The sequence below is a fragment of the Furipterus horrens genome, unplaced genomic scaffold, assembly GCF_987537825.1.
Source record: "Furipterus horrens unplaced genomic scaffold, mFurHor1.1.pri manual_scaffold_3, whole genome shotgun sequence".
NCBI classification, from domain to species: Eukaryota; Metazoa; Chordata; class Mammalia; order Chiroptera; family Furipteridae; genus Furipterus; species Furipterus horrens.
Window position 1 is genome coordinate 129448065 of NW_028327173.1, and position 26650 is coordinate 129474714.

The 26650-nt window shown below is 36.6% G+C and overlaps 1 protein-coding gene across 2 annotated transcripts in view; it reads right to left on the minus strand.

The window, feature by feature from the left end:
• Positions 1 to 26650, minus strand: part of SCFD1 (sec1 family domain containing 1) — a 106150-nt gene that overhangs the window by 9095 nt on the left and 70405 nt on the right. For both annotated transcript variants that reach the window (XM_090270171.1, XM_090270172.1), the window contains 6 exons: positions 25358 to 25420; positions 22680 to 22755; positions 10179 to 10232; positions 6167 to 6219; positions 3903 to 3936; positions 2938 to 3003 (listed from right to left, as the gene is read on the minus strand). In XM_090270171.1, coding sequence (XP_090126297.1) covers positions 2938 to 3003; positions 3903 to 3936; positions 6167 to 6219; positions 10179 to 10232; positions 22680 to 22755; positions 25358 to 25420 — 346 coding nt within the window. The remainder of the gene's footprint in view (positions 1 to 2937; positions 3004 to 3902; positions 3937 to 6166; positions 6220 to 10178; positions 10233 to 22679; positions 22756 to 25357; positions 25421 to 26650) is intronic.

The window sequence follows — 26650 nt, forward strand, 5'->3', positions numbered from 1 at the left end:
AGATCAGGAAAAAGATAAGGGTGTCTGCTCTCAATTTTCTATTGAACATCTATTCTAGCCAGGGTAGTTAGGCAAGGAAAAGAAGAAAATACATTCCAGATAGGGTAAGGAAGAAGTTAAAGCAACTCTATTCACAGATAACATGATCTTGTACATGTTGCCCACTTAAAAAAGCTATTAGAACTAATACATAAGTTCAACAGGGTTGCAGGATACAAGATGAATATACAAAAATTAACTAGATTTCTATACACTGCAATGAACAAACCAAAAATGAAATAAAAAAAGCAGTTCCATCCCCAATACATAGGGATAAATTTAATGGAAGTACATAACTTACACTCTGAAAACAACAAAACAACAAAACAGAAACCACAAAACAAAAATTATTGAAAGAAATGAAATAATATTTAAATATATGGAAAAACATCCTATGTCATGGATCAGAAGACTTAATTCTGTTCAATGAAAATATTCCCAAAACTGATCTACAGATTCAATGAAACTCGAGAATCCCAACTGACATTGACAAGCTGATTCTAAAATTCATGTGGAATTTCAAAGGACCCAGGAATACAACATAATCTTGAAAAAGAAGGATTAAGTATGACGACTCTCATGTTCTGATTTCAAAACTTACTATGAAACAATGACAATGAACACAATGCAGCATTAGCTCAAGGACAGACCTATGGTTCAATAGAATTGAGAGTCCAGAAATAAATCCATGAGTGTACAGTCAACTGATTTTCAATAAGATTGCCAACACCATTCAATTGAGAAAAAACCAGTCTTTTCAAGAAATGGGGACATTTATCCTGGGACAAACTGGGTAGCCATATGCAAAAGAATAAACCTTACTTCATACTACACACAAAAATTAGTTCAAATGGACCAAACACCTAAATGTAAGAGCAAAAACTGTAAAATGAGAAGAAATATAGGGGTAAATATTCATAACCTGGGATTAATGATTTCCGCATCCTTCCTAATGAGCGGACGAGACAGTGCTTCATGCCCGCACTTCCTTCCTGTGCCTGGGAACAGGCAAAGGGGGAAGCACGGGCCAGTCTCAGTGCCGCCAGCTCCGTAAATCACGTGTCCTGCTGAACCTGATGGTCTTCAAACCAGGGGCCCAGTTGTGGGTAAAAATTAAAGACGAATGAAAAGAAGGAGGAGTCTTGACTCTCAGAAAGGGAGCCAATAAGTCAATACTAAAAGGGAAAAGCTAACATTATCTTGATACCTTGTCAGAGACTGAGGAAAGGAGAATCACACTCTCAGCTAAATCTACAGATGACCTTTAGGCCTGCAGAAACTGCCTCCATTATTTGAAGCTGAAGGTCTAAGATAGGTTCTAGGAAGTTGAAGGAAGATTTACTCTGCAGTTATTCATATGATGTATTCTAATGATGCTAAAAACACTTAGGGGATAAACAGAATAATTTTTAACTTTTTTTTCTTTTACAGGTTCTCAGTTTACAGGTTTCAAAGACCACCATGTACGATTTCTATAAATCCAAGTGGTGATCTGTTTAGAAAGATGCCTAGGTCCAGGGACATTAAAATACCTGCTGTAGTCCTGTCTAGTCAGTTTGCACTGGAGTGTTCGGTAAACTGCAATGTTTCCTCACTTACGCTTGCACTTCAGCAGTCATACACAAACGATTAGTGTCCTGGTATACGTCTTTGTTTTTTCTGTTCTATAAATGTAAAAAAATAAAGATGCAGGAAGAAGAATGCTGACAGGTGTAATTAAGGAAGCTTAACCAAGAATGGGGGTATGCAGAACGTGTGAGCACAGGATTAACTGCAGCTGGTTTGTGGCAACTCTGTGTTTATCCTTGGGAACACTCGGAACCAGTGATGTGGTTGGTCAAACCTGAATGAGAAAGACCAACTAGTGATTAACATAGTCCTGTGCAAGGGTCATGGATAGACCAGGAGACTACTTGCACTAGCCTGTCAGAACTGTTTATAGGAACTGTAGTTTGCACCTGGTTTCTGTTATGTTCCCTTGGCTTCCGCTTTTGAACCTGGTCATGCAGCTGACTCTGGCTATATGGCCAGCGAGGCTATAAAAGACTCCTCCTTGTTTAAGATGATGCTCCCCTGAGACCAAGGTATCTTGCAGATCTTTGTGTTTTACATTCTGAAGATGAAGTATATCCATGCAACTAAAATAGGATCTCACCAGCTGTGCCCAGTGGTTTGAAGCTTTGTGGCATCTGCCCATGTATTTTGTTTTTTCCCTCCTGCTGTACTAAAATCTGTCTTTATTAAAACCTTACATAACACAGGACATAAGGAATGATCATTAATTAATGTTAAGTGAATACATTACAAAATATCATTCTAATAATCACTAATTCCATTGCCACTGAATTTTAAATGACATTTTTGTTCTTTAATTCACACCTTTTCCTTATTATCCCTCTGCTTAGTTGCCTGTCACTCCCTGATGCTGTCTGCTCTGAATACTACTTCACTGCTAATTTGCTACCTTTAAAGCTCTTGTTTGCTGAAAAAGCAGACATTCTAAATTTGTTTGATGTGACTGACTTAAGTCAACAGGATGGGAGAAGAGTGCTTGATTCAGGTAAATGTCTTTGGTAAATCATTTCACCAAGAGAGACTTTAGGAAGAAGTCTCCAAACATTTAAAGTCAAATTAAGATAGACAGCTGCAAAGTACATTACATCAAAAAGGTAACACTATTTTCCACATCAAGTACAATTTTAGGCCAGAAATGAATCTGACAGGAATAAAAAAGCAACATATGGGCATTTTCCCCTGTATCCAAGATTTTTAAACTACCTCTAGAAAAGGGGTTATGTAAGAATCACGAAGACCCCACCCCCTAGAGAACACTAGTATTCTAAAGACAGAATCACTATGAACATCAAACGATAAAAGAATAAAAAGGCCAACATGTACCTTTATGTAGTCAACAAGATTTTGATACTCAATGTAGTTGCCTCCTCCCACCACAAAAACAATTGCCTAAAAATGCAAACAGAAACAAAATTGGTAAATTAACAGAAATAGTTAAAGCAATATTTTAATTTTCAAGCACCACAGTATTCAGGCTGACACATATTCCACAACTTAGGTAAAGAAAAAAAAACATCTAGCTGGCAAAGGTCATATATACATGCCTGGTGTTACTTCAACTATAAAGAAATTTGTTTCTCAAAGTCCAAAAATTTATAAATTTCTAATGTCTACTGAGTAGATAATGAGGTAGCTTTTTCAGAGATAATTTAGAGAAAAATAAACCTCATTTTTCACCTAATAGCAAATAAATCCACGAGCTTCCTCCAAAGGCATTTTTGAATTTGAGGTTATTTATTGTACACAGAATAAAACAGAAAACTTAGCATTTGTATAAGTCCCAATATACAGGGCGAGGAAAAGGTAGGTTTATGATCGTTCGCATGGAAAAATACAATACTTAACAAATAATACTACAAGAATAAACTGTTTTGCATCCTTACAACTGTAAACCCACCTTTCCTCACCCTGTACATCCTTTACTGTGTTTATTTTTAATAAGAAACTTCTTTGTATTTCAAATGAAAATGTAGTCATGGTGTCTTCACAAAAGTTTGGAATCCAATAAATTCCAAACATGTAAAGGCTTTCTTTTTAAAGACTTCTTTTTCTGAGAATTACTTAATTTTGTGTCAGTTACTTTAAGCTTAAATAATTCTCAGTATAAGCAGCTTTGTAAATCAGAAAAGCATAATTGCTAAGAATTCTTTTAAAAGAATCATGGGTGCACAGAATTGGATTGATAACGATTGCATATGAAAGCCCTGTTTGGGACAAAGATCTTCTTGACTGCTTGGTCACCTTTTCATTTTTCCTTTTCAGGGCTAGATTATTTTTATAGGACTTACCTCTTGGAATGGATTTTTGTTCCTTGGAATTGAGCTGTAACAAAGAAAAAACCATACTGAAAATTTCACCCAAGGTTTTTCTGATGGATAAAAATAAGCATGGGAGAAACACACACACACACACGCACACACACAACACACACACAATTAGATAGATATTTACAATCCTTCCTCCTTTATTTTCTTGGAGGGTGGGTCCTTTAGTTTTGTGTAGCCAGGTAATGAATTGGGATGCAGAGGAAGAATATAGAAGAGGTACATGTCTCAGTGTCTAAAAGGAAATGGGCTACCTGTTGACTTTAAAATAAAATTCTAGGAGAAGATAGAGGGGGAGAAGGAAAGATTAAGCAGCACTCCCAAAGAATGGATGTCCGGGTGTAGGGTGAGTTGATCAAGTATATATTTTAGCGGTAAATTATGTAAAATTTTACCACACTCAACATAATATTACAGTGTACCTACATTTGTGAAAAAACTATGTAGACACATGTAGGGGAAGGAGAAAAACAATTCAGGAAAGAAGGGGCAAGGGAGGAGGGATATGCATTTTGCTATAGTTTATTTCTTTATATATATCTTTATATGTTAATATTACATATAAATTACATATTTATTTATTTATAATATATTTTTAAAATACTTCCTTGGTGTCCAAGAAGATTTTTAATAAAGATGTTTTTCAAAGCTTTGTGAAATCAGGTATATACTTGTTTTGAGTGCTAAAAAAAAGACAACTTAGTTTTTCCTCAGGAGAAATATTTGAAAATTCCAACCAAGAGAAGAGAGCTATTATTAACTTCCCTTCATTATTCAGAGGCAGATTCCACAGTTTTATCGTCTTTCTCTCATTTCTATGGCCCATCTGAATATTGCACAGAAGTGACCAGAAGCCCACCTGACTGAAATACCTCATCAGTATTTAACAACCTCCTAGAGTGTTTTAAGTTTCTCTAAGAGTAGACATGGAGCGAAGAGAGGTGAAACTTAAATATTAAATAGCACAGCATTACTAGGTAGTAATAACCGAAATTTAATTGTGATGAGAAAGCTCAGGAGAAGGAAAAGTCTAATAAAGATGAAAGCCTGAACTCCTCTGTCTAATCAATGTCTATATTCCTCTTTATTATCGTACATAAACTACAAGTTGAAAAGAGTTTCTCAATAAGTTTCTAAGAAGAAATATATATTTACTTGTTAGCCATATGCAAATGCAAGGGAAAAAAAAAACATAACCTGGAGAATATCGTGATAGGAATAGACTTGTAAAGTCCACCATTTTAAATTGTACACTCAGCGGTTTTAGTATATTTACAGAGTTATAAAACCAATTTTAAAACTTTTTTTATGATCCCCCAAAGAAGCCCCATACCCATTAGTTATCACTCTTCATTCTTTTTCTCCTATAATTTATTGTGTCAAATTCCTTCTTACCAGCTGCAATCAGTAGCTTCTTTTGCAACTTCAGTAGTATTTCTGATAAGTTCAGAAGGGAGGATAACCTTTGAAGTTACCAGAACAACCAAACAACTATCTAGTGATTAGATTATCTCTGCTGACCACCTACAAAGATGTGAAAGCCTGGGTAAAGTTATAAAGATCCCAAACATAAGGTATAAGCAAGACAGCAGATTCACTCAAATTCTGGTGCAAGAGACAAAGATTCCAAGGTTTTTCTCTCTCCTAAATCTGCCTATTCTTTCTTTACATCTTGTAGGCTATTTTTCATACCACCAAGAATTAAATCTTGAAAAATAATATCCATAATAAACAAATACCTTATCGCAGCATTGTCATAAAATGTACAAATTATCTGCAGAGTGTCTCATTGCCATAAAGAAGTATTTACAGCAATCCACAGCAACTTAAGAATATATGGACGTTAAATTAAAAAACAAAACAAAACTGGTATCAACATAAAACCAATTTTTTTTTTCATTTGGTCCAATAAGAATATTTATTTAAAAACATACACATTATCCAAATCCCCCCTCCTGTTACAGCTTGTAATACCACCATTATTTCACTAAGAACAAAAAAATCTAAGGGTATTTTTCTGTGTGTATATATTGGAAGGTAAAGCACCAAAAATGTTTTCAGTATAACTACCAGTGATTACCTTTGGGTAATGAGATACTGTTTATTTACCATGTAGTTTGAATTTTTAATATTAAGCAGTTATTGATTTATAACAAAAAAATCAATTATGTTATTACCCCTATTGACAGGGGTGGGGAAACCTACAAAATACACACAGGGCTGCTTACCTGTCATTGCCCCGTAGCATTTTGGGATCAAAATATCTATAGTCATCAGTTTCCTATTAAAAAAAAATAGAATTTTACCATGACTATGAAATTTCTCTTCAGAAAGGTACAGAGGCTTAATTTATTTTAATCAATCTATTAGTTGGATAGAATGTATAGCCACTACCACCATCACTTACCAAGTATTTACTACGTGTTAAGCATTATTCTAATGCTTTCAATGAAATTACTTAATCTCAAAAAATATCTATGAGGTAATTATTATTATTATCCCTATTTTTTCAGGTGTGCAAGTTGGGAGTAGAGAGAGTATATAACTTCCCTAATATCACATGATTAGCAAGTAATGTTAACTCCAGGATTTGAGCCCAGGTAGCCTATTTTTAATGCTCAAGCTCTTAACCACTAAGCTATACTGTTCCTTGGAAATATGAAGCCTGTCTGGAAGAAGTCCATCCACTGTTAATGAGAATGGTTTGTGCAACATTGATGTAACCTGGCAGCCAAGGAGAGTGAACTGGAATGCACATATGTGAACAATGACGACTTCCCAGTACTAGTCAGTGGGGGCGGTAGATGCCATTAAGTGAACATGTGTACGTGTGGCCATCGCATTCAAAATGCTGAGGGAGTAGAACAATGAATCTGCATCACATTTTACGGTAAGCTTGAACATTCCTCTGTGGAAACTATTCGGATGATTCAGAAGGCTGCAGCTATGGACAGCTGGTGACTGGCAGCTTCATCACAACAATGCGCCTGCAATGTGCCCGCTCATGCATCATGTCTCCTGCAGACTTTTTTTTGAGAAACATCAAATCACCCAGGTGACTTGGCCCCTCTACAGCCCAGATCTGGCACCCTGCAATTTCTGGCTTTGCCCAAAACTAAAATCACCTTTGAAAGGGAAGAGGTTTCAGACCATTGATGAGATTGAGGAAAATACGACAGGGCAGCTGATGGCGATTGGGAGAACTGTGTGAGGTCCCAACGTGCCTACTTTGAAGGGGACTGAAGCATCATTGTCCTGTGTATGTTTCTTGTATCTTTTACCTTCTTCAATAAATGTCTATTCTTCACAGAACATGGATGGATACCTTCTGGACAGACCTTGTGTATGTTTTATAAGTTATGTATTTTTGTTTTTAGAATTTATATTATCTTTATTTGTCCATGGTTTTATTGAATATACATAATGCCTAAAACAGGTTCACAAGCTCTGTTACTTGTAACATTTGGAGTTTGGTATGTTTTGGAATTTTGAATTTTAAAATAATTTTAGATAGATGATATAGAGCATAAACTGCACATCTTAACACTCCCAGTGGGCAGCACCCATCACCTGACATGTTAATATTTCTGCAACTAAATATATGAATATTAACATAAAGTAGGATAAATAAAAACTATAAAGAGCCCCAACCTGAATTAAGGTTAGGTTTTGCCACCAAATGAATTATACAAAATCTTTTAGTTTTCAGAACTTTTTGGACTTCTGAAGTGGTGCACAGGGGCTGTGGACCTCATCTCAATTAGAAACTACCTTTTGTATTAAAGGAGTTGGAAAGTACTGCTTTACTGCTTATGATGTAATCTCTGCCTCCCTCTCCTCCATGGCCCAATCAGCCAAAGGAACTCCTTCTTTTTTGGAGTGCGTATGACACTCCCAAACCTGACTAATGACAAATTATTCATGTCTTGTCACTATCAGGTCCTGTACTCAGTGGTGAACAGTGCAAACTAATCCATCACAGAACTCTCAGTGAAACCAAACATAGTGTCAGAATCCATTAATACTTTGCTCCAGGACACCACTACTAGCCAGATTTAAAGGCAAGAGAAAACCTATCTGATACAGCTTAATCTTTCTTTCAATTTATTCAATCAAGACAAATAAAAAATAAAAAGAGAACACTTCATTAACCAATGTAAATAGTGAGAATGCACAGAATTAGCTCATAGCATTTTAAAGCCCTTGAGATAAGATGCATTCAAGATTACTAGCTAGGTCTAATTTAGTATACTTGCTAATCTCATCAATGCCTCTAAATTAATTTATCTATCTGCAAACATGAAAGGGATCAGAAAGAGTGTAAGCAGCTGCCTCATGTAATAATGTTCCTTCAATTATAATGTGAGTCAATAGAACTAATGAACTTACCACAACTTGGAGAAACATCTGAATAAGACTCATAATTTAGCAATCCATGAGTCTATGAGAGAAACTGTAGTGGAAGGCATGTGTATTTTATGGTGGAATGAGCTGTAGCCAAGAATACAGAGTAACATTTTTGGTTCCAATTCTGCTACTAAATATAGTGTGACTTGGGAAAAGTCACTTAACATCTCTTGGTTTCCTCTCTTCCATTTCAAAAATTTACTTCTAGTGTTTCCTTAAACTCTAAAGTCATGAAGGTCATAGCTAGCTCTTGTCCTCAATAATACAGCATAGTGGCGAAAATGTGGCCTGCTCAGTTCTGCCATCTATTAGCTGTGTGTCCTTGGGCAAATTAGTTGGCCTCATTGTGCCACAGTTTTCTCATCTATTAAATGAGAATAATAATAAAATGGTAATTTTCTTAGAAGATTCTAATAAGGATTAAATGAGATAATCTATTAAAAATGTTTTGAATGGTTCCTGGCACCAAAGTGTGCAATAAATGTTAGCTATTACCATTATTACTGTCATTATTCATCATCTCAACTTCAAGGTTAGGGACAGTAATAAAATACACTAAACTTCCTTAATCCCTTGTAGATTTGGCATCTGTCTAAAATTTTGCATTTACTTATACTTTATTATTGTTCAGAATATTTACTTCCTATAATGAAGCAATATTCTCTAAGATAATTAGTTATAAATGTATAAATCTTGCAGGCTTTTCAAGAGCGCTCCTTCTTCATATATTCTAGGCTATAGTAAGACAGTCTAATATTACTGTAATACATTGTATACCACTTTTTCTATATTGATTCCCAGATGAAAGAATCCTATTCCTTTTAGCTTATTATAATAGAAAATTCTCTTACTCCTCTCATAATTGTAATTGCTCCTTTTGGGGATGTTTTATTACACTGTATCTTTGTTTTCACATGGGCAGATTTTAAAATTTGTTTTGTTAATTTCCTTCAATATCATTATAATCATATTTTAATAATTACAAAAATGCCACAGTAATCTGAAGAGTCTGTTCTAATTCTCTTTCTTAGCCTACTCAAGTTTCCATAGAAAATTATAATTTTAAATCCAAAGGTCCTTTTAATGTGTAGGTATATTGAGGTTTTAGTACAAATACATGTTTAGGACCTTAAGACTGTAACGATCCAGATGAACCTAAAGCAGGGTATTGTTGAGATTAGGATAATACTGCCTTCCTCAATTCCAGACTCTGGTGAAGAGAACCACTCTTCAGTTGCCACAGTAACAAGCTGGGCTGTTTTATGAAACAGACTGGTAATTTTTACACTCCTTTCTCGTATTGTAAACAGATAGCCTGAAAACCCATTCTTTAAGTAAATACTAACAATGTTTATTCATTTGTCTATTCACCTGACAATTTATCATATCTCTCAATTTAGTTTTCAGCACAGAAGAACTGAGTACCACCTGAACACATGCACTTACAATTTTACTACGTATACCTCTTCTAATTTAATTTTCAGAAAATTGGTCTTGTACTCTTTATACTTCACCAGCTGATGCTTAGTAGTCTTTCCATTTACAAAAACTTATTCTTTAGGATATATTTTACATTTAATTATACATTTAGAATATAATCTACATTTAATTTGGATGAGAACTGGCCATAATGGAGGAAATAGGAGCTGAGAAACCAATTCCTATTATCTGTGATAATGGCTAAAAATGGCTCTTTGAAAACATGGACTCTTTTCTTTCCCTCATGTAGTCTGTTGTGATTAAAGTCACAACAAATTCAGATTTTATTGCCTTTTGTACAGTCAGTTTAATACATTTAAAAGTTTTATAAGTATAATATTATATGCTACTCACAGGGTTTGACTTCATCTCCATGAGATTGTCTAAAATACGAGTAACAGGTAGATTCTGTGGAAGAGATTAGTATTTTCATGAGAATAACAAATCAAAGTTCTCTATTATCAAAACAACCTACTTATACTACGGTTACGTATGCTTACCTTTCTATCAAACATATTCTAGATTAAGCATTCTGTGAATCGTTTCAGACTTAAATACCCTTGGAACTACTCAAGTTTCCACAGAAAAACAATTCTAAATCAAAAGGTCGTTTTAATGTGTAGGTGTATTGAATTTTTAGTACAAATTCATGTTTGGGCCTTTTATTTTATTAGATGTTTGCTTTTTTAATACTAGAAATTGCAAGCTTTTGTTTTGATCACATGATTCCCTTTGTTATTTTTTTCCTTTTTCCAAATTTTGTTTCTTTAAATACAGAGCATCTTAAGATTTGTGAAAACGTATGAGATTAAATGACCTAACAGAGTTCTTTCATTTATAATGTATATTCTTCTAAGCCAAAAAGATAGTTGTGCTCTTTCAAAAATGGGGAAATGAATATATACCAACTTTATTGACCATTTTTATTTTGCCTGGGAAAAATTCCAAAATTTCAAAGACATGCTGCAATATCTTAACAGAACAAATTCCACCTTGCACATGAAATGTGTAACACTGGCGTTGGCAGAAGATTGCCTTTTGACCTGCTTACATGCCTTGGAATAAGGGATGCTATGGTTGATTTCCATGTTATGATTTTTATCATTATTTTGAAAATAAAAACACATGGAGTGCAGAAAATTTACTATGTGACTATTCTGCCTATTCAAAGTGCATTCTTACTGAGATGGTATTCTGCCCATTCTGAACTGATATTTCCTCTGTGAACTGTACAGGATGTTCTGGAAAAATGTTTTGTATCTTCATAGAACAAAGGCAACATTAAATCTGATTAGATAACACATTATATTTTACAAGTTTTACTTTCCTTAGGCCATAAAACATTTTATTGTTACTAAAATGGACTATCGCTAAGAAAAATACTGCTTTGCACAAACAGAAAATAGCATTTTTCTTTGACTTTCTCTAGATTGGCAAGTAAAAGCCTTTTAAAATCATCTTAGGTAAGTAAAATTAAAACTATTTCATTATTCTCTCATATTTGTGTTGGCCAGGAACTTTTTAATAAATGCAAGGACCAAAATGCTCAAGCTGACTTTTTAGAAGTAATGAACTGACAAATATAAACACACATGGCAAGGTCTAAAAGGGGGTAGAGAAACAGGTGCTCTAAGTCATGGCAAATTGGTACAACTTTTCAGAAGGGCAATTTCACAACATTTATTAAGAATAATTAGAAATCTTCATTCCTTTGATTCCATAATTGAATTCCAGGAATGTGTCATATGGAAATAATCAAGAGATAAATACTCAGAAAAAACTAACATTTAAAACTTAGGTGTGTGAGGTATATCCTTAAGTATCCTCTATTTTTTTCCCTTTCATCTTGGACTTACTATGTTGTCACATGACTTATTTTATTTCATTTTTTAAAAAGTTTTATTTATTTGTCTGTTTATTTTTAGAGAGAGGGGAAAGGAGAAAGAGAGGGAGAGAAACATCACTGTGTGGTTGCCTCTCACGTGCCCCCAACTGGGGACCTGACGTGCAACCTAGTAATGTGCCCTGACTGGGAATTGAACCAGCGGACTTTTATTTTTATTTCACAAAATAAATATTCCCCCACCCCAAATAAACAAGTATTTTCTCTAATTTTAACCAAAAGTCTTCTTAACATTCACTTTAAAAATGGCATGGCTCTTCTAGCAGTGGTGGCAGTAATGTCGTGTAGAGATGACCACCAATCATTTCAAATTTTACTTTTATAAGTGAGACACTTCCTATATCAAAGTTGTTTATTATCTGCAATCTTAAGAAACCAAAGGGGCTTGGAGTTGCAGAGGATAATTAATTTTTATATTTTAAGAATGTAACTATAAATAAAACAAAAGTTAAATTTATTTTTTTATTGTATTTTTTTCCCATTACCATTTAGTTCCCTTATACCCCACGCCCCTCAAAATTCTGTGTTAGTGTAATAAAATATTTAAGTTGGTAAGTTTAGATACCTCTTACTGGCATCATTAGGGAACATATATCATGTGACTATAAGGTAATGAATTCAAAAATAAATATCATTTCAAAGATTTAAGTCTTAATGCTATGAACTATTTATGATAAATTGCTTAGAGAATCTTACTATTGGGATTTCCTTCTAAAAGTGACATGTTAAAAAATATGTATTCTCCTTAAAAAAAAATTTAACTACATGAGGTTGGTTATACAAGTCTATCTAGCAAAAGGCACAGGGATTGGTGGCTCTCCCTTGTCTCCCGCAACAAATTCGTCCCGTCCACAGATGACAAATAGACTAGTGTGACAAAGACCATCTCCCTGACAAACTCTCCTCAGGCTCTTCTGAGCTGCTTCATCTGGGCCTCAACTTTTGAATTTCTGTGTTTGTCTTTGCATTTTCCAACTTTAGAAAGAACTGTCCTAGGTCAGTTTAGCCAGAATTCCCCATTCTCGATGTCTGATCATCCTTGATCTGATCAGGTTACTGATCCTCCACCATCTCCCAGGCGATGATGTACGGTCACACGGGCCTGTCTTCAGCAAGAACCCTGTTGGTTGGCTTAGCCGGAATCCCCCTATATCTCTGATGTTCACTTTCAGTAATTTTCCATACACTGACCCCACCTTGCTCCCTTGGCTATAAATTCTCACATTAACTTGATGTATCTGGAGCTCAGCCCAATCTCTCCCTCCAACTGTAAACACTCCTGCAGGTGTCCCGATACCTTTGGCGATGGTCCCCCTGAATCAAACCTGCCTTACTATTCTTTAGTAAGTGTCACGACAAATTTTTTCTTTAGGAGGTGTTAGGTTAAACTGTCAAGTATAGAACGTTAGTCTCTAATGGGCCCAACTTCCTATTTTTGTGCTCTTTCACCTTTTGTAGTCCAAGAGAGTGAAGATAACCTGACTCAGGGAAGTACTATGAACCAGTAAAGAAAGCACAGCATTGACTAGTAGCTCCTTACAGGGAGAGACGTAGAATAGGAGGTGTTGAAAATAATTCCTAATAGGAAGCTAAAAGTATTCCCAAATATTTAGGAAACAATGAAATCTGGAATGTATCTGAAGTCTGAAAGGTAATCAGCCTTTTAAGTAAAGCAAATTAGGATTTTCACTACATGGTTTTTATAATAAAATGTTATTCACCTATTCAAATAAAAATTAAATACCTATTTATGCAAAGCAATATGTGAAATTCAAAGCTGGGGAAGAAATTCCTTGCCCTCAGGGGAATCATCATCAAGAAGTAAAATACTATATGTCAATCATATTTCAATAAAACTGGTTAGAAAAGCAAAACAAAAATGAATAATGTTAATACAGAATACCACATGTAAACATTAAAAGACAAAAGTATGAAGGAATTTAGAGAAGATCTAGTTTTTTTCCTGTAAACAAGTAAGCAAACAATATTCATATCTGAATAACTGATAATTCCACCTCCTTCCTTAATTTGGCCTTTAAAAACCTTCTCATTATAAATTGAAATATTTGTGTGAATATTATTCTGTCTCAGATTTGCTTTAAAATATCCCAGTAAAAATAAATAAAAATTTAAAATATTAGGGTAGGGAAGATAAAACAAAAATGAAAGGAACTTGAGTTGCAGCTTGGTGAAGGGTTCAGCAGAGTTTGATATAGTAATGTATATCTGAAAATTTCCACAACAGAAAGTAAAAAACAAATTGTTTGAAAAGAACCAACTCAATTAATGACTCTCTGAAGCAGAGTATCTATACTTAGAATAACAGAAAAATAATACGAGTAGAGAGGGGGGGTCTGCTGCATGGGCAACAGCAGACCCTCCATATCACCCTGCCCAGGCTCTGTAGCTTCAGCTCTTAAGAAGCTACACCATCGAGAGAGAGGTAAGATGGCGGAGGAGTGAGGAGAGGTTGCGGTTTTAGGCTCCGGAGACCCGTCTGCAGTTTGGTCTAATTGCAGACAGAACATCTCAGTGAGCAGCTGGACATTGGCGGGAGTTGAGCCAAGGCACTGCTGGATTAGAGAAAATCCATCTGGGAACAACCTGTTTAGTGAGGATAGCGGAGAAAAAGGGGACGAAACGGGATTCCTGACTGGGGCGGCTGCCCGAGCTGTGGCGGGAAGCACACAAAGGATTTTTGGCGACCACAGGCTACCCCAGAGAGGAGTCAGGTGGAGAGCGGATCTCTGCCCGCTGGCAGAGACGGGACTCGACCAAGTGGCATTGGCGCTGAAGGACAGGAGACAGCGTGCTGCCGGGCAAGTGAGAACATAATTCTCCTTTATATTTTTCTCTAGTGGACGGTGGAGAGGGGAGGAAAGTTTGGGTGTGGTAGGCCGTTCTGGAGGAGCCCAGGCGCAGGGGCGCGCTAATCCACTCCTCAACCCTACCCTTGGGTCGCGGGGGCGCACATAGGGAAGTGCTCTCATTCACTGGCCCAGGCGCGCGGGGCCGTGAGTCCAGGCGTCCCTCGGACACTCCCCAACGGACATAAGATCAGTGCCCCAACGGGCACAGGGAGGGCCCACTGAACACGCAGAGGACTGTGCACAGACACCCCTAGACAGCTCCCGTGGGCGCAGGGCCCTAGGCCGGAAAGCAGACCACTAGCGCAGGCTCTGTTTGTGCCCACCCAGACGGGTGAGGGAACGGGGCGGCTGCAGCACGGGAACAGCGAGAGGCGGCGACCCACGGACGCTCGATTCCACTGAGCGCAAGTGTCCCTGGCCCTGCCATAAGAGGCGAGAGACCAACTCCCGGAGCTCGGCTCAGCGGGACTGAGGGCACGGGGCAGCGCGCGAGCGTGAAAACACCTCAGCCTGGGGTCAGTGGGAGCTCTCGGGCCGCCTGTGCGGGCAGGGTCACCTCGGCGCAAACGGGGAACCGCCGCGGCCCAGCGAAGGCGGGAGCCAATCCCGGGGAAAGCGCTCGGGCCACCCGCGCAGGCAGGGACACCTCGGCGCGAACGGGGAACCGCCGCGGCCCAGCGAAGGCGGGAGCCAATCCCGGGGAAAGCGCTCGGGCCGCCCGCGCGGGCAGGGACACCTCGGCGCGAACGGGGAACCGCCGCGGCCCAGCGAAGGCGGGAGCCAATCCCGAGGAAAGCGCTCGGGCCGCCCGCGCGGACAGAGACACCTTGGCACGAACGGGGAACCACCGCGGCCCGGCAGCAGTGGGCTCCAACCGCGGGGCAAACTCTCGGGCCGTCCGAGCGCGCAGGGGCTTGCGCGCAAGGGCACCTCAACTGGCTACAGCGGGCAGCAAGGTAGCGCGCAGTGCCGGCAACCGGGTGCGCACACCAGTCCGGCAAAAGAACAAGAACCTCTGACCTCCCACACTAGACCAGCTGCGGACCCAGAAAAAGAAGGCAACACACCAAGGCTAAAACGGAGTAAAAACATCGTTTTTTTTTTTTTTTTTCTTTCCAAATTTTTTCTCCCTTGTTCTTTCTTTCTTCTTAATAATTTCTTTTCTTTCCTTCTTTCTTTATTCTTTTCCTGGGTTTTTTTTTGGGGGGGTTTTGGGGTGTATATATATATATATATATATATATATATATATATATATATATATATTTTTTTTTTTTGGTTCAATTTTTTTTTCTCTCTCTTTTTTCTTTCTTTCTTCTGTATTCTTTCTTTTCTATCTTTCTTTGTTCCTTTCTTGGTTACCTTTGGGGGTTTTTTTGGGGGGGTTTTGGGGGGTATATATATATATATATTTTTTTTTTTGGTTCAATTTTTTTTCTCTCTCTCTTTTTTCTTTCTTTCTTCTGTATTCTTTCTTTTCTATCTTTCTTTGTTCCTTTCTTGCTTACCTTTGGGGTTTTTTTGGGGGGGGTTGTGGTAAATTTTTTATTTTCTTCTCTTTCTCTCTTTCTTCTTTTCTTTCTTCTATTTTCTTGGGGATTTTTTGGGGGGGTGTTTTTCCTCCACCTCTTCCAATAATAACAAACTTTATCTCTAACGTGTTGCATATAACCTCTCCTTCTCATCCTTTCTCTTTAATAGTGGTTTATTCGTTTGTGTGTCTAGCTTAGCCCCCCTATTACTTTAAATAATACAATATAATTACTATATAAACCCAAATACAATACAATCCCACTTTCTTACTATACTAAGTATTTTTCTATCCTTTTCTTCTATTTTTCTTAACATACAATGTAAATATTACTAACTGGCTTGCACAGTCTCAACTATTATTAATCTATCAACCCCTCTATCAAAAATTATATTTTTCCTCCCCAAAAACAACTCGTATCTATTCTTCTTATAGTATAAAAGCTCAAATCTCTTTACATTTATATTAATACGGGCTAGTTGGCTAACGATAGCAGGATAGAGTGGGGGATACTTTCTGAGGGTGTGGGTCTCCTGCCTGGGCTGTGTGTTTATGTCTTTAACAGCATATCCACAAAAGAACTCAAGACAAAGCAGATAGAGTGACTCTCAACCAAGTAGCCAGAAGGAAGATCCTATCAAAGAACATCTGAAATATAACCGAACAGCATAAACAAACGACATAAAGGGTAACTCAAGACCATCAGGCTCAGGATATCAAAGAGACTGCACCACTGAAACTCCCAGACCTTCGATAAAGAATATTACACCACAAAGGAGGGAAGTCAAAGCAGACTACCCCCCCAATAAATAAATAAATAAATAAATAAATAAATAAATAAATAAATAATAACAAAAAGAATCCAACATGGTAAGACGCAAAAATAACCCCTCAATGAAAAGAAAAGAGGAATCCTCAGAAAGAGAGATAGACGAAATAGACATAGCCCAAATGTCAGACATGGAATTCAAAACAATGGTGGTAAAGAAGCTCAATATACTCGACATCCTTAAAATCAACTATGACAACCTTCAAGGAAGTTACCAGCAGCTCCAAGAAAATTACAGGGAACTTGCAGAGAACTACACCAGCATAAAAAAAGACATAGAAATCGTTAACAAGAACCAGGAAGAACTTAAGAATACAATCTCTGAACTGAAAAACACAGTAGAATCAGTCAAAAGCAGACTAAACGAAGCAGAAGATCGGATTAGTGAGTTAGAAGATAATGTAGAGAAAAACTCCCAGACAATACAGCAAAATGAAAAACGATTGAAAAAATATGAACAAGATGTAAGGGAATTACAGGATAGCATTAGGAAAAATAATTTAAGGATCATCGGAATACGAGAGGAAGAAGAAAAGGAACATGGAATTGAAAATCTGATAGGAGAAATAGTGACAGAAAATTTTCCGAACCTGATGAGAGGAAAAGCTATGCAAGTCCAAGAAGCACTGAGAGTTCCAATCAAGAGGAACCCCCAAAAACCCACTCCAAGGCACATCATAGTTAAAATGGCAACATTCCAAGACAAAGAGAGAATCCTAAAAGCAGCAAGAGAAAAGCAGCAAATAACATATAAGGGAGCTCCGATAAGGCTATCAACTGATTTCTCAACAGAAACATTACAAGCCAGAAGGGAATGGTCAAAAATATTTCAAGCAATGAAAAACAAAGGCCTACAACCAAGAATACTCTACCCAGCAAGGCTCTCATTCAAAATAGAAGGAGAAATAAGGAGTTTCTCAGACAAAGGAAGACTGAAAGAATACATCTCCACCAAACCAGCATTGCAAGAGATGCTAAAGGGACTGTTCTAAGAAAAAAGAAGGAAAAAACAAGAGAGGAGAGGAACAGAGGTACAAAGGGAAATGAATAAATACACGTCAATAATAACCTTAAATGTAAATGGATTAAATGCTCCAATTAAAAGACATAGGGTAACGGAATGGATCAGAAAACAGGACCCACATATTTGCTGTCTACAAGAAACACACCTCAAAACAAAAGATTTACACAGACTGAAAGTAAAGGGATATAAAAAAATATTCCAAGCAAACGGACCGGAAAAAAAAGCCGGGGTAGCAGTTCTCATATCAGACAAAATGGATTTTAAAGCAAGGACAATAAAAAGAGACAAAGAAGGACATTTCATAATACTTAAAGGAACAATCCATCAAGAAGATATGACTTTGATAAACATATATGCACCCAACATAGGAGCACCCAAATACATAAAGCAAATACTAGAAGACCACAAAAAGGATATCAACAACAACACACTCATAGTAGGGGACTTCAACACTCCATTATCAACAATAGACAGATCATCAAAGCAAAGAAACACCAAGGATATACAGGCATTGAACAACACACTAAACCACATGGATCTAACTGATATATATAGAACTTTTCACCCCAAAGAAGCAAAATATACATTCTTTTCAAGTGCACATGGGACATTTTCAAAGATAGACCACATGATAGGTCACAAAACAAGCCTCAACAAATTCAAGAAAATTGAAATCATATCAAGCATCTTTTCAGATCACAATGCCTTGAAACTAGAAATCAACCTCAGAGGAAAAAATCAAAGACACCCAAACTCATGGAGATTGAATAACATGCTATTAAATAATGAATGGGTTAACAATGACATCAAAGAAGCAATCAAGAAATTTCTAGAAACTAATGATAATGAGCACACAACAACCCAAAACCTGTGGGACACAGCAAAAGCAGTCCTGAGAGGGAAGTTTATAGCAATACAGGCATATCTGAAAAGGCTAGAAGAATCTCAAATAAAAAACCTAACCACAATGCTACAAGAACTAGAACAACAACAACAAACAAAGCCTAGGGCAAGAAGAAGGAATGAAATCATCAAGATCAGAGCAGAACTAAATGACATAGAGACTAAACAAACAATCCAAAAGATCAACGAAACTAGGAGCTGGTTCTTCGAAAAAATCAACAAAATCGACAAGCCTCTAGCCAGTCTAATCAAGAAAAAAAGAGAGAAGACACAAATAAACAAAATCAGAAATGAAAGAGGAGAAATCACGACTGATACCTCAGAAATACAAATGATAGTTAGAAATTACTTCAGACAACTGTATGACAAGAAATTTGACAATCTAGAAGAAATGGACAAATTTCTAGAAACATACAACCTTCCAAAACTGAATCAAGAAGAAGTGGAAAGTCTCAACAGACCAATAACAAAGAAGGAAATTGAAACAGTAATCCAAAATCTCCCGGCACACAAAAGCCCTGGACCGGATGGCTTCACAGGCGAATTCTACAAAACATTCAGGGAAGAACTAACTCCTGTCCTCCTCAAACTGTTCCAAAAAATCCAAGAAGAAGGGAAAATCCCAAACTCTTTCTATGAAGCCAGTATTATCCTAATCCCCAAACCAGGTCAAGACACAACAAAGAAAGAAAACTACAGGCCAATATCACTGATGAACATCGATGCTAAAATCCTCAATAAAATATTGGCAAACAGGATCCAGCAACACATCAAAAAGATCATACATCATGATCAAGTGGGCTTCATTCCAGGGATGCAAGGATGGTTTAATATTCGCAAATCAATAAATATAATACATCACCTAAACAGAATGAAAGACAAAAATCACATGATCATATCAATAGATGCAGAAAAAGCATTTGATAAAGTTCAACACCCATTTATGATGAAAACACTCAGCAAAATGGGAATAAAGGGAGCATATCTTAACATAATTAAGGCTATATATGAGAAGCCTGAGGCCAACATCATACTCAATGGACAAAAACTGAAAGCATTCCCCCTGAACTCAGGAACGAGACAAGGTTGTCCACTCTCTCCACTCCTTTTCAACATAGTGTTGGAAGTCCTAGCCACAGCAATCAGACAAGAAAAAGAAATAAAAGGAATCCAAATTGGGAAAGAGGAAGTGAAACTTTCATTATATGCAGATGATATGATAGTATACCTAGAAAATCCTATAAACTCCACTAAAAGACTACTCAATATAATAAGTGAATTTGGCAAAATCGCAGGGTACAAAATAAATATACAGAAATCCAAGGCATTTCTGTACACCAACAATAAAATAGCAGAGACAGAGACAAAAAAGAAAATACCATTTACTATAGCAACAAGAAAAATAAAGTACCTAGGAGTAAACTTAACCAAAGAGATAAAAGACCTGTACTCTGAAAATTATATAACATTGAAGAAAGAAATTAAGGAAGAAACAAATAAATGGAAGCAAATACCATGTTCTTGGATGGGAAGAATCAACATCATCAAAATGGCCATACTACCCAAAGCAATTTACAAATTCAATGCAATCCCTATTAAAATACCAATGACATATTTCACAGACCTAGAACAAATACTCCATAAATTCATATGGAACCAAAAAAGACCCCGAATAGCAAAAGCAATCTTGAGACAGAAGAACACAGCAGGAGGAATCACAACACCAGATATCAAACAATACTACAAAGCCACTGTAATCAAAACAGTATGGTACTGGCATAAGAACAGACATATAGATCAGTGGAACAGAATAGAGAGTCCAGAAATAAACCCAGGCCTCTATGGTCAACTAATCTTTGATAAAGGAGGAAGGAACATAAAATGGAGTGAGAAGAGCCTCTTTAACAAATGGTGCTGGGAGAACTGGATAGGGACCTGCAAAAAAATGAAACTAGACCACCAACTTACACCACACACGAGAATAAACTCAAGATGGATCAAAGACTTAAATGTAAGCCGTGACACCATAAAAGTCCTAGAGGAAAACATAGGCAAGAAAATATCAGATATCTCACGTAACAATCTCTTCACGGATACATCTCCTAAAGCAAGAGAAATAAAGGAAAAAATAAATAAATGGGATTACATCAAACTGAAGAGTTTCTGCTCAGCAAAAGAAAACATCAGCAAAATGAAAAGGAAACCAACCATATGGGAAAACATATTTGCCAATGACATCACAGACAGGGGACTGATTTCCAAAATATATAAAGAGCTGATACGACTCAACATCAAGAAAACAAACAACCCAATTAAAAAATGGGCAAGGGACCTGAACAAACACTTCTCCGAAGAGGACATACAGAAGGTCCATAGACACATGAAAAAATGCTCAACATCATTAGCCATCAGGGAGATGCAAATAAAAACCACAATGAGATACCACCTTACACCAGTCAGAATGGCCATCATCAACAAATCAACAAGCAACAAGTGCTGGCGAGGATGTGGAGAAACGGGAACCCTACTGCACTGTTGGTGGGAATGCAGACTGGTGCAGCCACTATGGAGAACAGTATGGAATTACCTCAAAAGATTAAAAATGGAACTGCCTTTTGAACCAGCGACTCCACTACTAGGATTATACCCGAAGAATCTTGAAACACCAATTCAAAAGAACTTATGCACTCCTATGTTCATAGCAGCACTGTTTACAATAGCTAAGTGCTGGAAACAACCTAAGTGCCCATCTGTAGATGAGTGGATCAAAAAACTGTGGTACATTTACACAATGGAATACTATGTAGCAGAAAGAAAGAAGGAACTCCTACCATTTGCAACAATATGGATGGAACTAGAGAGAATTATGCTTAGTGAAATAAGCCAGGCAAAGAAAGAAAAATACCATATGATATCACCTAATACAGGAAACTAAAGAACAACACAAACAAAGGAACTAAATAGAACAAAGAGCAGAATAGAAGTCAATAGGGGGGAGGGGAGAGGGAGAGAAGGGGGATAAGTAAGGGAAGGGTTTAATTAAAGAGCCTGTATAAAAGACTCATGGACATAGACAACGGGGAGGGATATGATTGCGGGAGAGGGGGTGGGCTGGGTGGGGGAGAGAAATTGGGGGAAAAGGGGATAACTGTAATTGAAAAACCAAAATAAAAAAATAAAAAAAAAAAAAAAAAAAAAAAAAAAAGAAGCTACACCATCGTCTCTGGAGACGGACGGCTGCCGACGACGACGACGACGACGAATACGAGTACAAAAATCATTTAAACATATAGTATATATAAACTAAGACAGTTATTCCAAAAGGAAGTGTTGTTTAAATCAAATTATAGTATTACCCCAAAACATAAATTCTACTTAAAATATTTTATTTATTCTAATTTACACAGGCCTTTAGACTATTAAGTTCGTTATTGTCTTAATATGTTAAAACATAAATAATATGCATTATGTAGCAGTGTGTTACTTGAAATAGGTTTAGCTCATTTTTTGCAATTAAGGTACTTTCACAAACCTGATGGTAGTCAAAGAAAACTTAAAATGTCAGTAAAGTCCAAGAGCAAATTAAAAAAAAAAAAAAAAAAAAAAGCAACCAAAGACCTCCGAAAAACACATGTAAAACTTCTTAAATATACGAAAAAAAGACCCTTGATTTTATTTTATTCCTGATAGTTATAACTTGAATATGCCTAGAAGCTGCTTTAGCAGAGCAATCAGCCTGTCAGCACGCCAACTCATGCTTAAGTCCCCAGTATGCCTTCTATCCAGCGTACTTACTTGCTGTTTCAGCACCAGGTTCTTCACTCCTTCCATCACAAACTGTGATCCAGTATTCATGACTCGTGACAAGAGACTAGGGGCAAAAGAAGAGGACCGCAATAAGCATAAATTCTCTTTCCAATATGTTATAGATAAAATATTTGCCTGATTACATACCACATGCTGATACCCTCTGTACTTACCATCTTTGTTTTCACTGAACAGAAGTGACCTGAGAATTTCTGCTTCCATGGTATTACCACTGCAATTTTATTTAACAATAAAAGTAATAAATGCTCTGACTAGTCATTAGTTATTACTCAAATGTAAAAATAAAGAACTGCCCTCAAAATAAACATTTTAATTGCTTAGCCTTAGCGAAGTCCTTAGGTAAATTATCGTTTGTGGAGAACTGCTTGTTTCCTGATTGCCTTAATGCTAAGGCAATACAATTAAAGATAGTAAATTAAGATAAGTTGCTGGATGTGAGGGCGATCTGGCTGTGACATCTGTCACCCCATTGATCTCCAGAGTTGATTCGGCTGATCTGGCTGGCTAGGTGGGTGTCCCTTTCCTCCCTCACCAATCCATGTGTGTCCCTCCAGAAGCTGCGCACTCGGTCGAAGAGGATGACCTTCCCGACTAGAGGAGAGGACCGGTCTTCGGTCTAGGGTATGTGAGTAACTGTGCTCCCTGCTAGAATCTCCAAACATGCTCTCAAGACAAGTTGCTTTAGGAATTCAAAACATACTAACATATTAAAAAATATATATGCTTATAAGTATTATGAGTAGGTCAAAAGTTATTATGTTTTCTTTATCATAGCAGCTAGATCCAATCCTGCCTTGTATACTGTCTCCCCCCCATGATAAAATCTATCATATAAAAATGTGAAGAATAATGCAGCACTAAAGAATGTTGGTTGTCTAAATTTTTAACATCAAAAATAACATTAACAAATGATTTGCTGTATTAGGTTTCTATTTGTGTCTCCAACAGCTTCTCATTTGGGATCAAAGGATGTTTTGTGAAACAGACTGGTAACCCTGTACAGTATTCCCTCATTTATCACGGGTATTATGTTCTGGACTCCCCTCTCCCCCTGCGATAGGTGAAAATCTGCGAGGTAGGAATCTTACATTTATTTTAGTATTTATATATATTTTAAGGCTTTATAAACCCTTTCCACACACTTATAAACCATTCTTGGTCCCTTATTAACCTTTCCCACTCCCTTAACCTTTTCCACACTTTTGTAAACACTACTTATGTTCTTAAACATATTCTACACTCTTAAACCTACATAACAACATATGTATACAGTACCGCAAAATCCTACGATATAGCAAAAAATGCGCAATAAATAAATATTTTTTAAAATCCCGTGATACAGTGAAGCCCTGATAAGTGAACTGCGATACAGAGAGGGACTACTGTATTGTAGTATCAGAAGGCTAGAGATATCCTTTAAATCATCCAAAATTTTCCTGTTACACATTTTATTAAAATACTCAACTATAAAATCCATAAGAAGTCTACAAGGCTTTTAGTATTCAGTAAGATTTAACACATGAAACTGGTAAGTCTATTTGTTACACACATGAAAGTAATTTTTGAAATATATTTTCTTTTTCCCTATCTTGTTCTTATCCCCACTGAAATGAAGAGATGGGTAAGATGGGAAGCTTTTCTTTAACAGAAACAACAGAAGGTAATCTTTGCTGGAATGGACGGTTTTCAGGTGGTCCCCCGGCCTGAGGCTGCTCTGAGGGGATGGGCTGACCTGCAGCGAGGCCTGTTGCATTCACATTGCCAAACATTCACAAGGTCCTGCATTAAGATGAGTGCTTTTGCTTTTGGAAATTGTTTCATTAAAAGTGGTAGCTCAGTGTGGGGCTAGGATAAACCTGTTTTTCCTCTGGGCTTCATGTTTTTGCTCTAAACTATAAAAAATAAGCTAAGAATTTGAAACTATTATAGTATGGTCTGGAAATGAGCAGTAAAAATTACTTTGTTCAGTTTCATTAAAAATCATGCAGACTTTATAGGATACTCTGGAGTCAGAAGTCATACCCAGCCCTGGGGACTTCCTCCCTATTATTCAGCAGGATGCCCAGGTCTACCTTGAAGCTAGCTCCTAAGTGTCTACTGGCAAGTCTATATTAGTTATCAACATTTATATAAAAATAGCTTAATCTTAATATATCTTCTGAAAGTGAAAAAATGTAATGTTTTAAGAACAGGGAAGTAAAATAAGCCAATAGCTCATACCAAGTAAGACATATTTTTTAAAAGAATTTCCTTTCTTTATTTTTAGAAAGATGGGAAGGGAGGGATAGAGGGAAACACTGATGTGTGAGAGATTCATTGACTAGCCGCCTCTCGCACGCCCCCAACTGGGAACCTGGCCCACAACTCAGGCATGTGCCCTGACTGGGAATCGAACCTGCGACCCTTTGGTTAATAGGCTGGCGCTCAATCGACTGAGCCACACCAGCCAGGGCCCAGGTAAGGCACATTAACTTACATTTTAAAATGAAAATTTAAACTACCTAAGAAACCAAAGGCATGTTCACATTTATTCTCTATCACAATAAAAACAGTCTGCAATGTGTCAGTGTGTTTTTAAGGCATGAAAGTCTAATTATGGTCGGGAGGACTAGACAAATCCAATCATAATTATTAAAAATACTTACCCCATTGATTTAGTGGTAGTGTTGCCATAGCTGGCAGGAGCTGAGGCCATCTTGGCAAAAGCCCTAAGATATAAGAAAGTTATATGTAAAAGCTGATTATTAGTGCTAACATTCATGGTATTGAAATATCTATTGACTAACTTTAACTTTTACAATGCAGATATTTTCTGAAAAGAGAAATAATTTAACTACTATAATAAAATATTTCAGTATAATTAGCACCAAAACAATTACATAAACCAAGGTTATATAAATGTAAAATAATGCCCAAATACAGTACAATTAGTACTGAAGTACTGAGATACTTTAGAAAACAATGCATTAATTTTCCCAACTTTACTATTTTTCTTATTTCCTTTCTATCCAATCATTAACATACAACAGACTTGCTGCTTTAAAAGAACCATCACGTACTGACTGAGTCTCTTTACTGTTTCCCATATTCCATCCTCCCTCAGTTGCAGACACATACCTTTGTTCATGCTGTCTTCTGCAGGGTATAAACTTACTGCCTTCTTCTCCAACAGATACTGTACATTTCCTTTTAAGACTCAGCTCAAAACTATTCTCTTCATTAACATGATTCTAAGTCTACTACCCAATAATTTTTCCATTTAGTTATATCCTAAATCACACACTTTTATACTTAAATGCTTATTTATTTTCAAGTCTTTCTAAGTGTCCAGAATCTCTTTTTAACTAAACTATAGAATTCTTGAAGGATGGGCAAAAAAATGTCATTTAGATGTGTTTTTAAATTTTTTCCTTCTGGGAATATGTTCACTGTAGAGAATACAAGAAAACAGAATACTCTTAGAAGAATCCTTCTGCTTTGAGGTAACCTCTGTCATATTTTGGTGTATATTCTTCCAATCTTTGGACATATCACATATAACATGTATTCTTTTAATAATAAAGCTAATATCATATTATACATATTGTTCTATATTATTTAAGTAACATACTATATTTTTATGTGAATCTTCTTTTATATTTTTGTTTCAACTACTTTAGTAAAAAAGTCTACCTAAATACAAGAAAATCTTATGAGACTAAAAACAAATCACTAAGATGTGATAGTTGAAATGCTAAAAAATTCTATTTCAATTCGCAGAAATTTCAAACACAAAAATCATAATCTTATTCAGAAAGAAGGATATGAATCAACTGTTTTCAGCAGTAGAGTGCAATTTTTGCCTTTAACAAAAATTTATTTTTCACTAGAAACAACTAATCTAAACAATAAAGGGATTAACAAATTATAATGCATTTATAAGGCTGAATATTATGCAA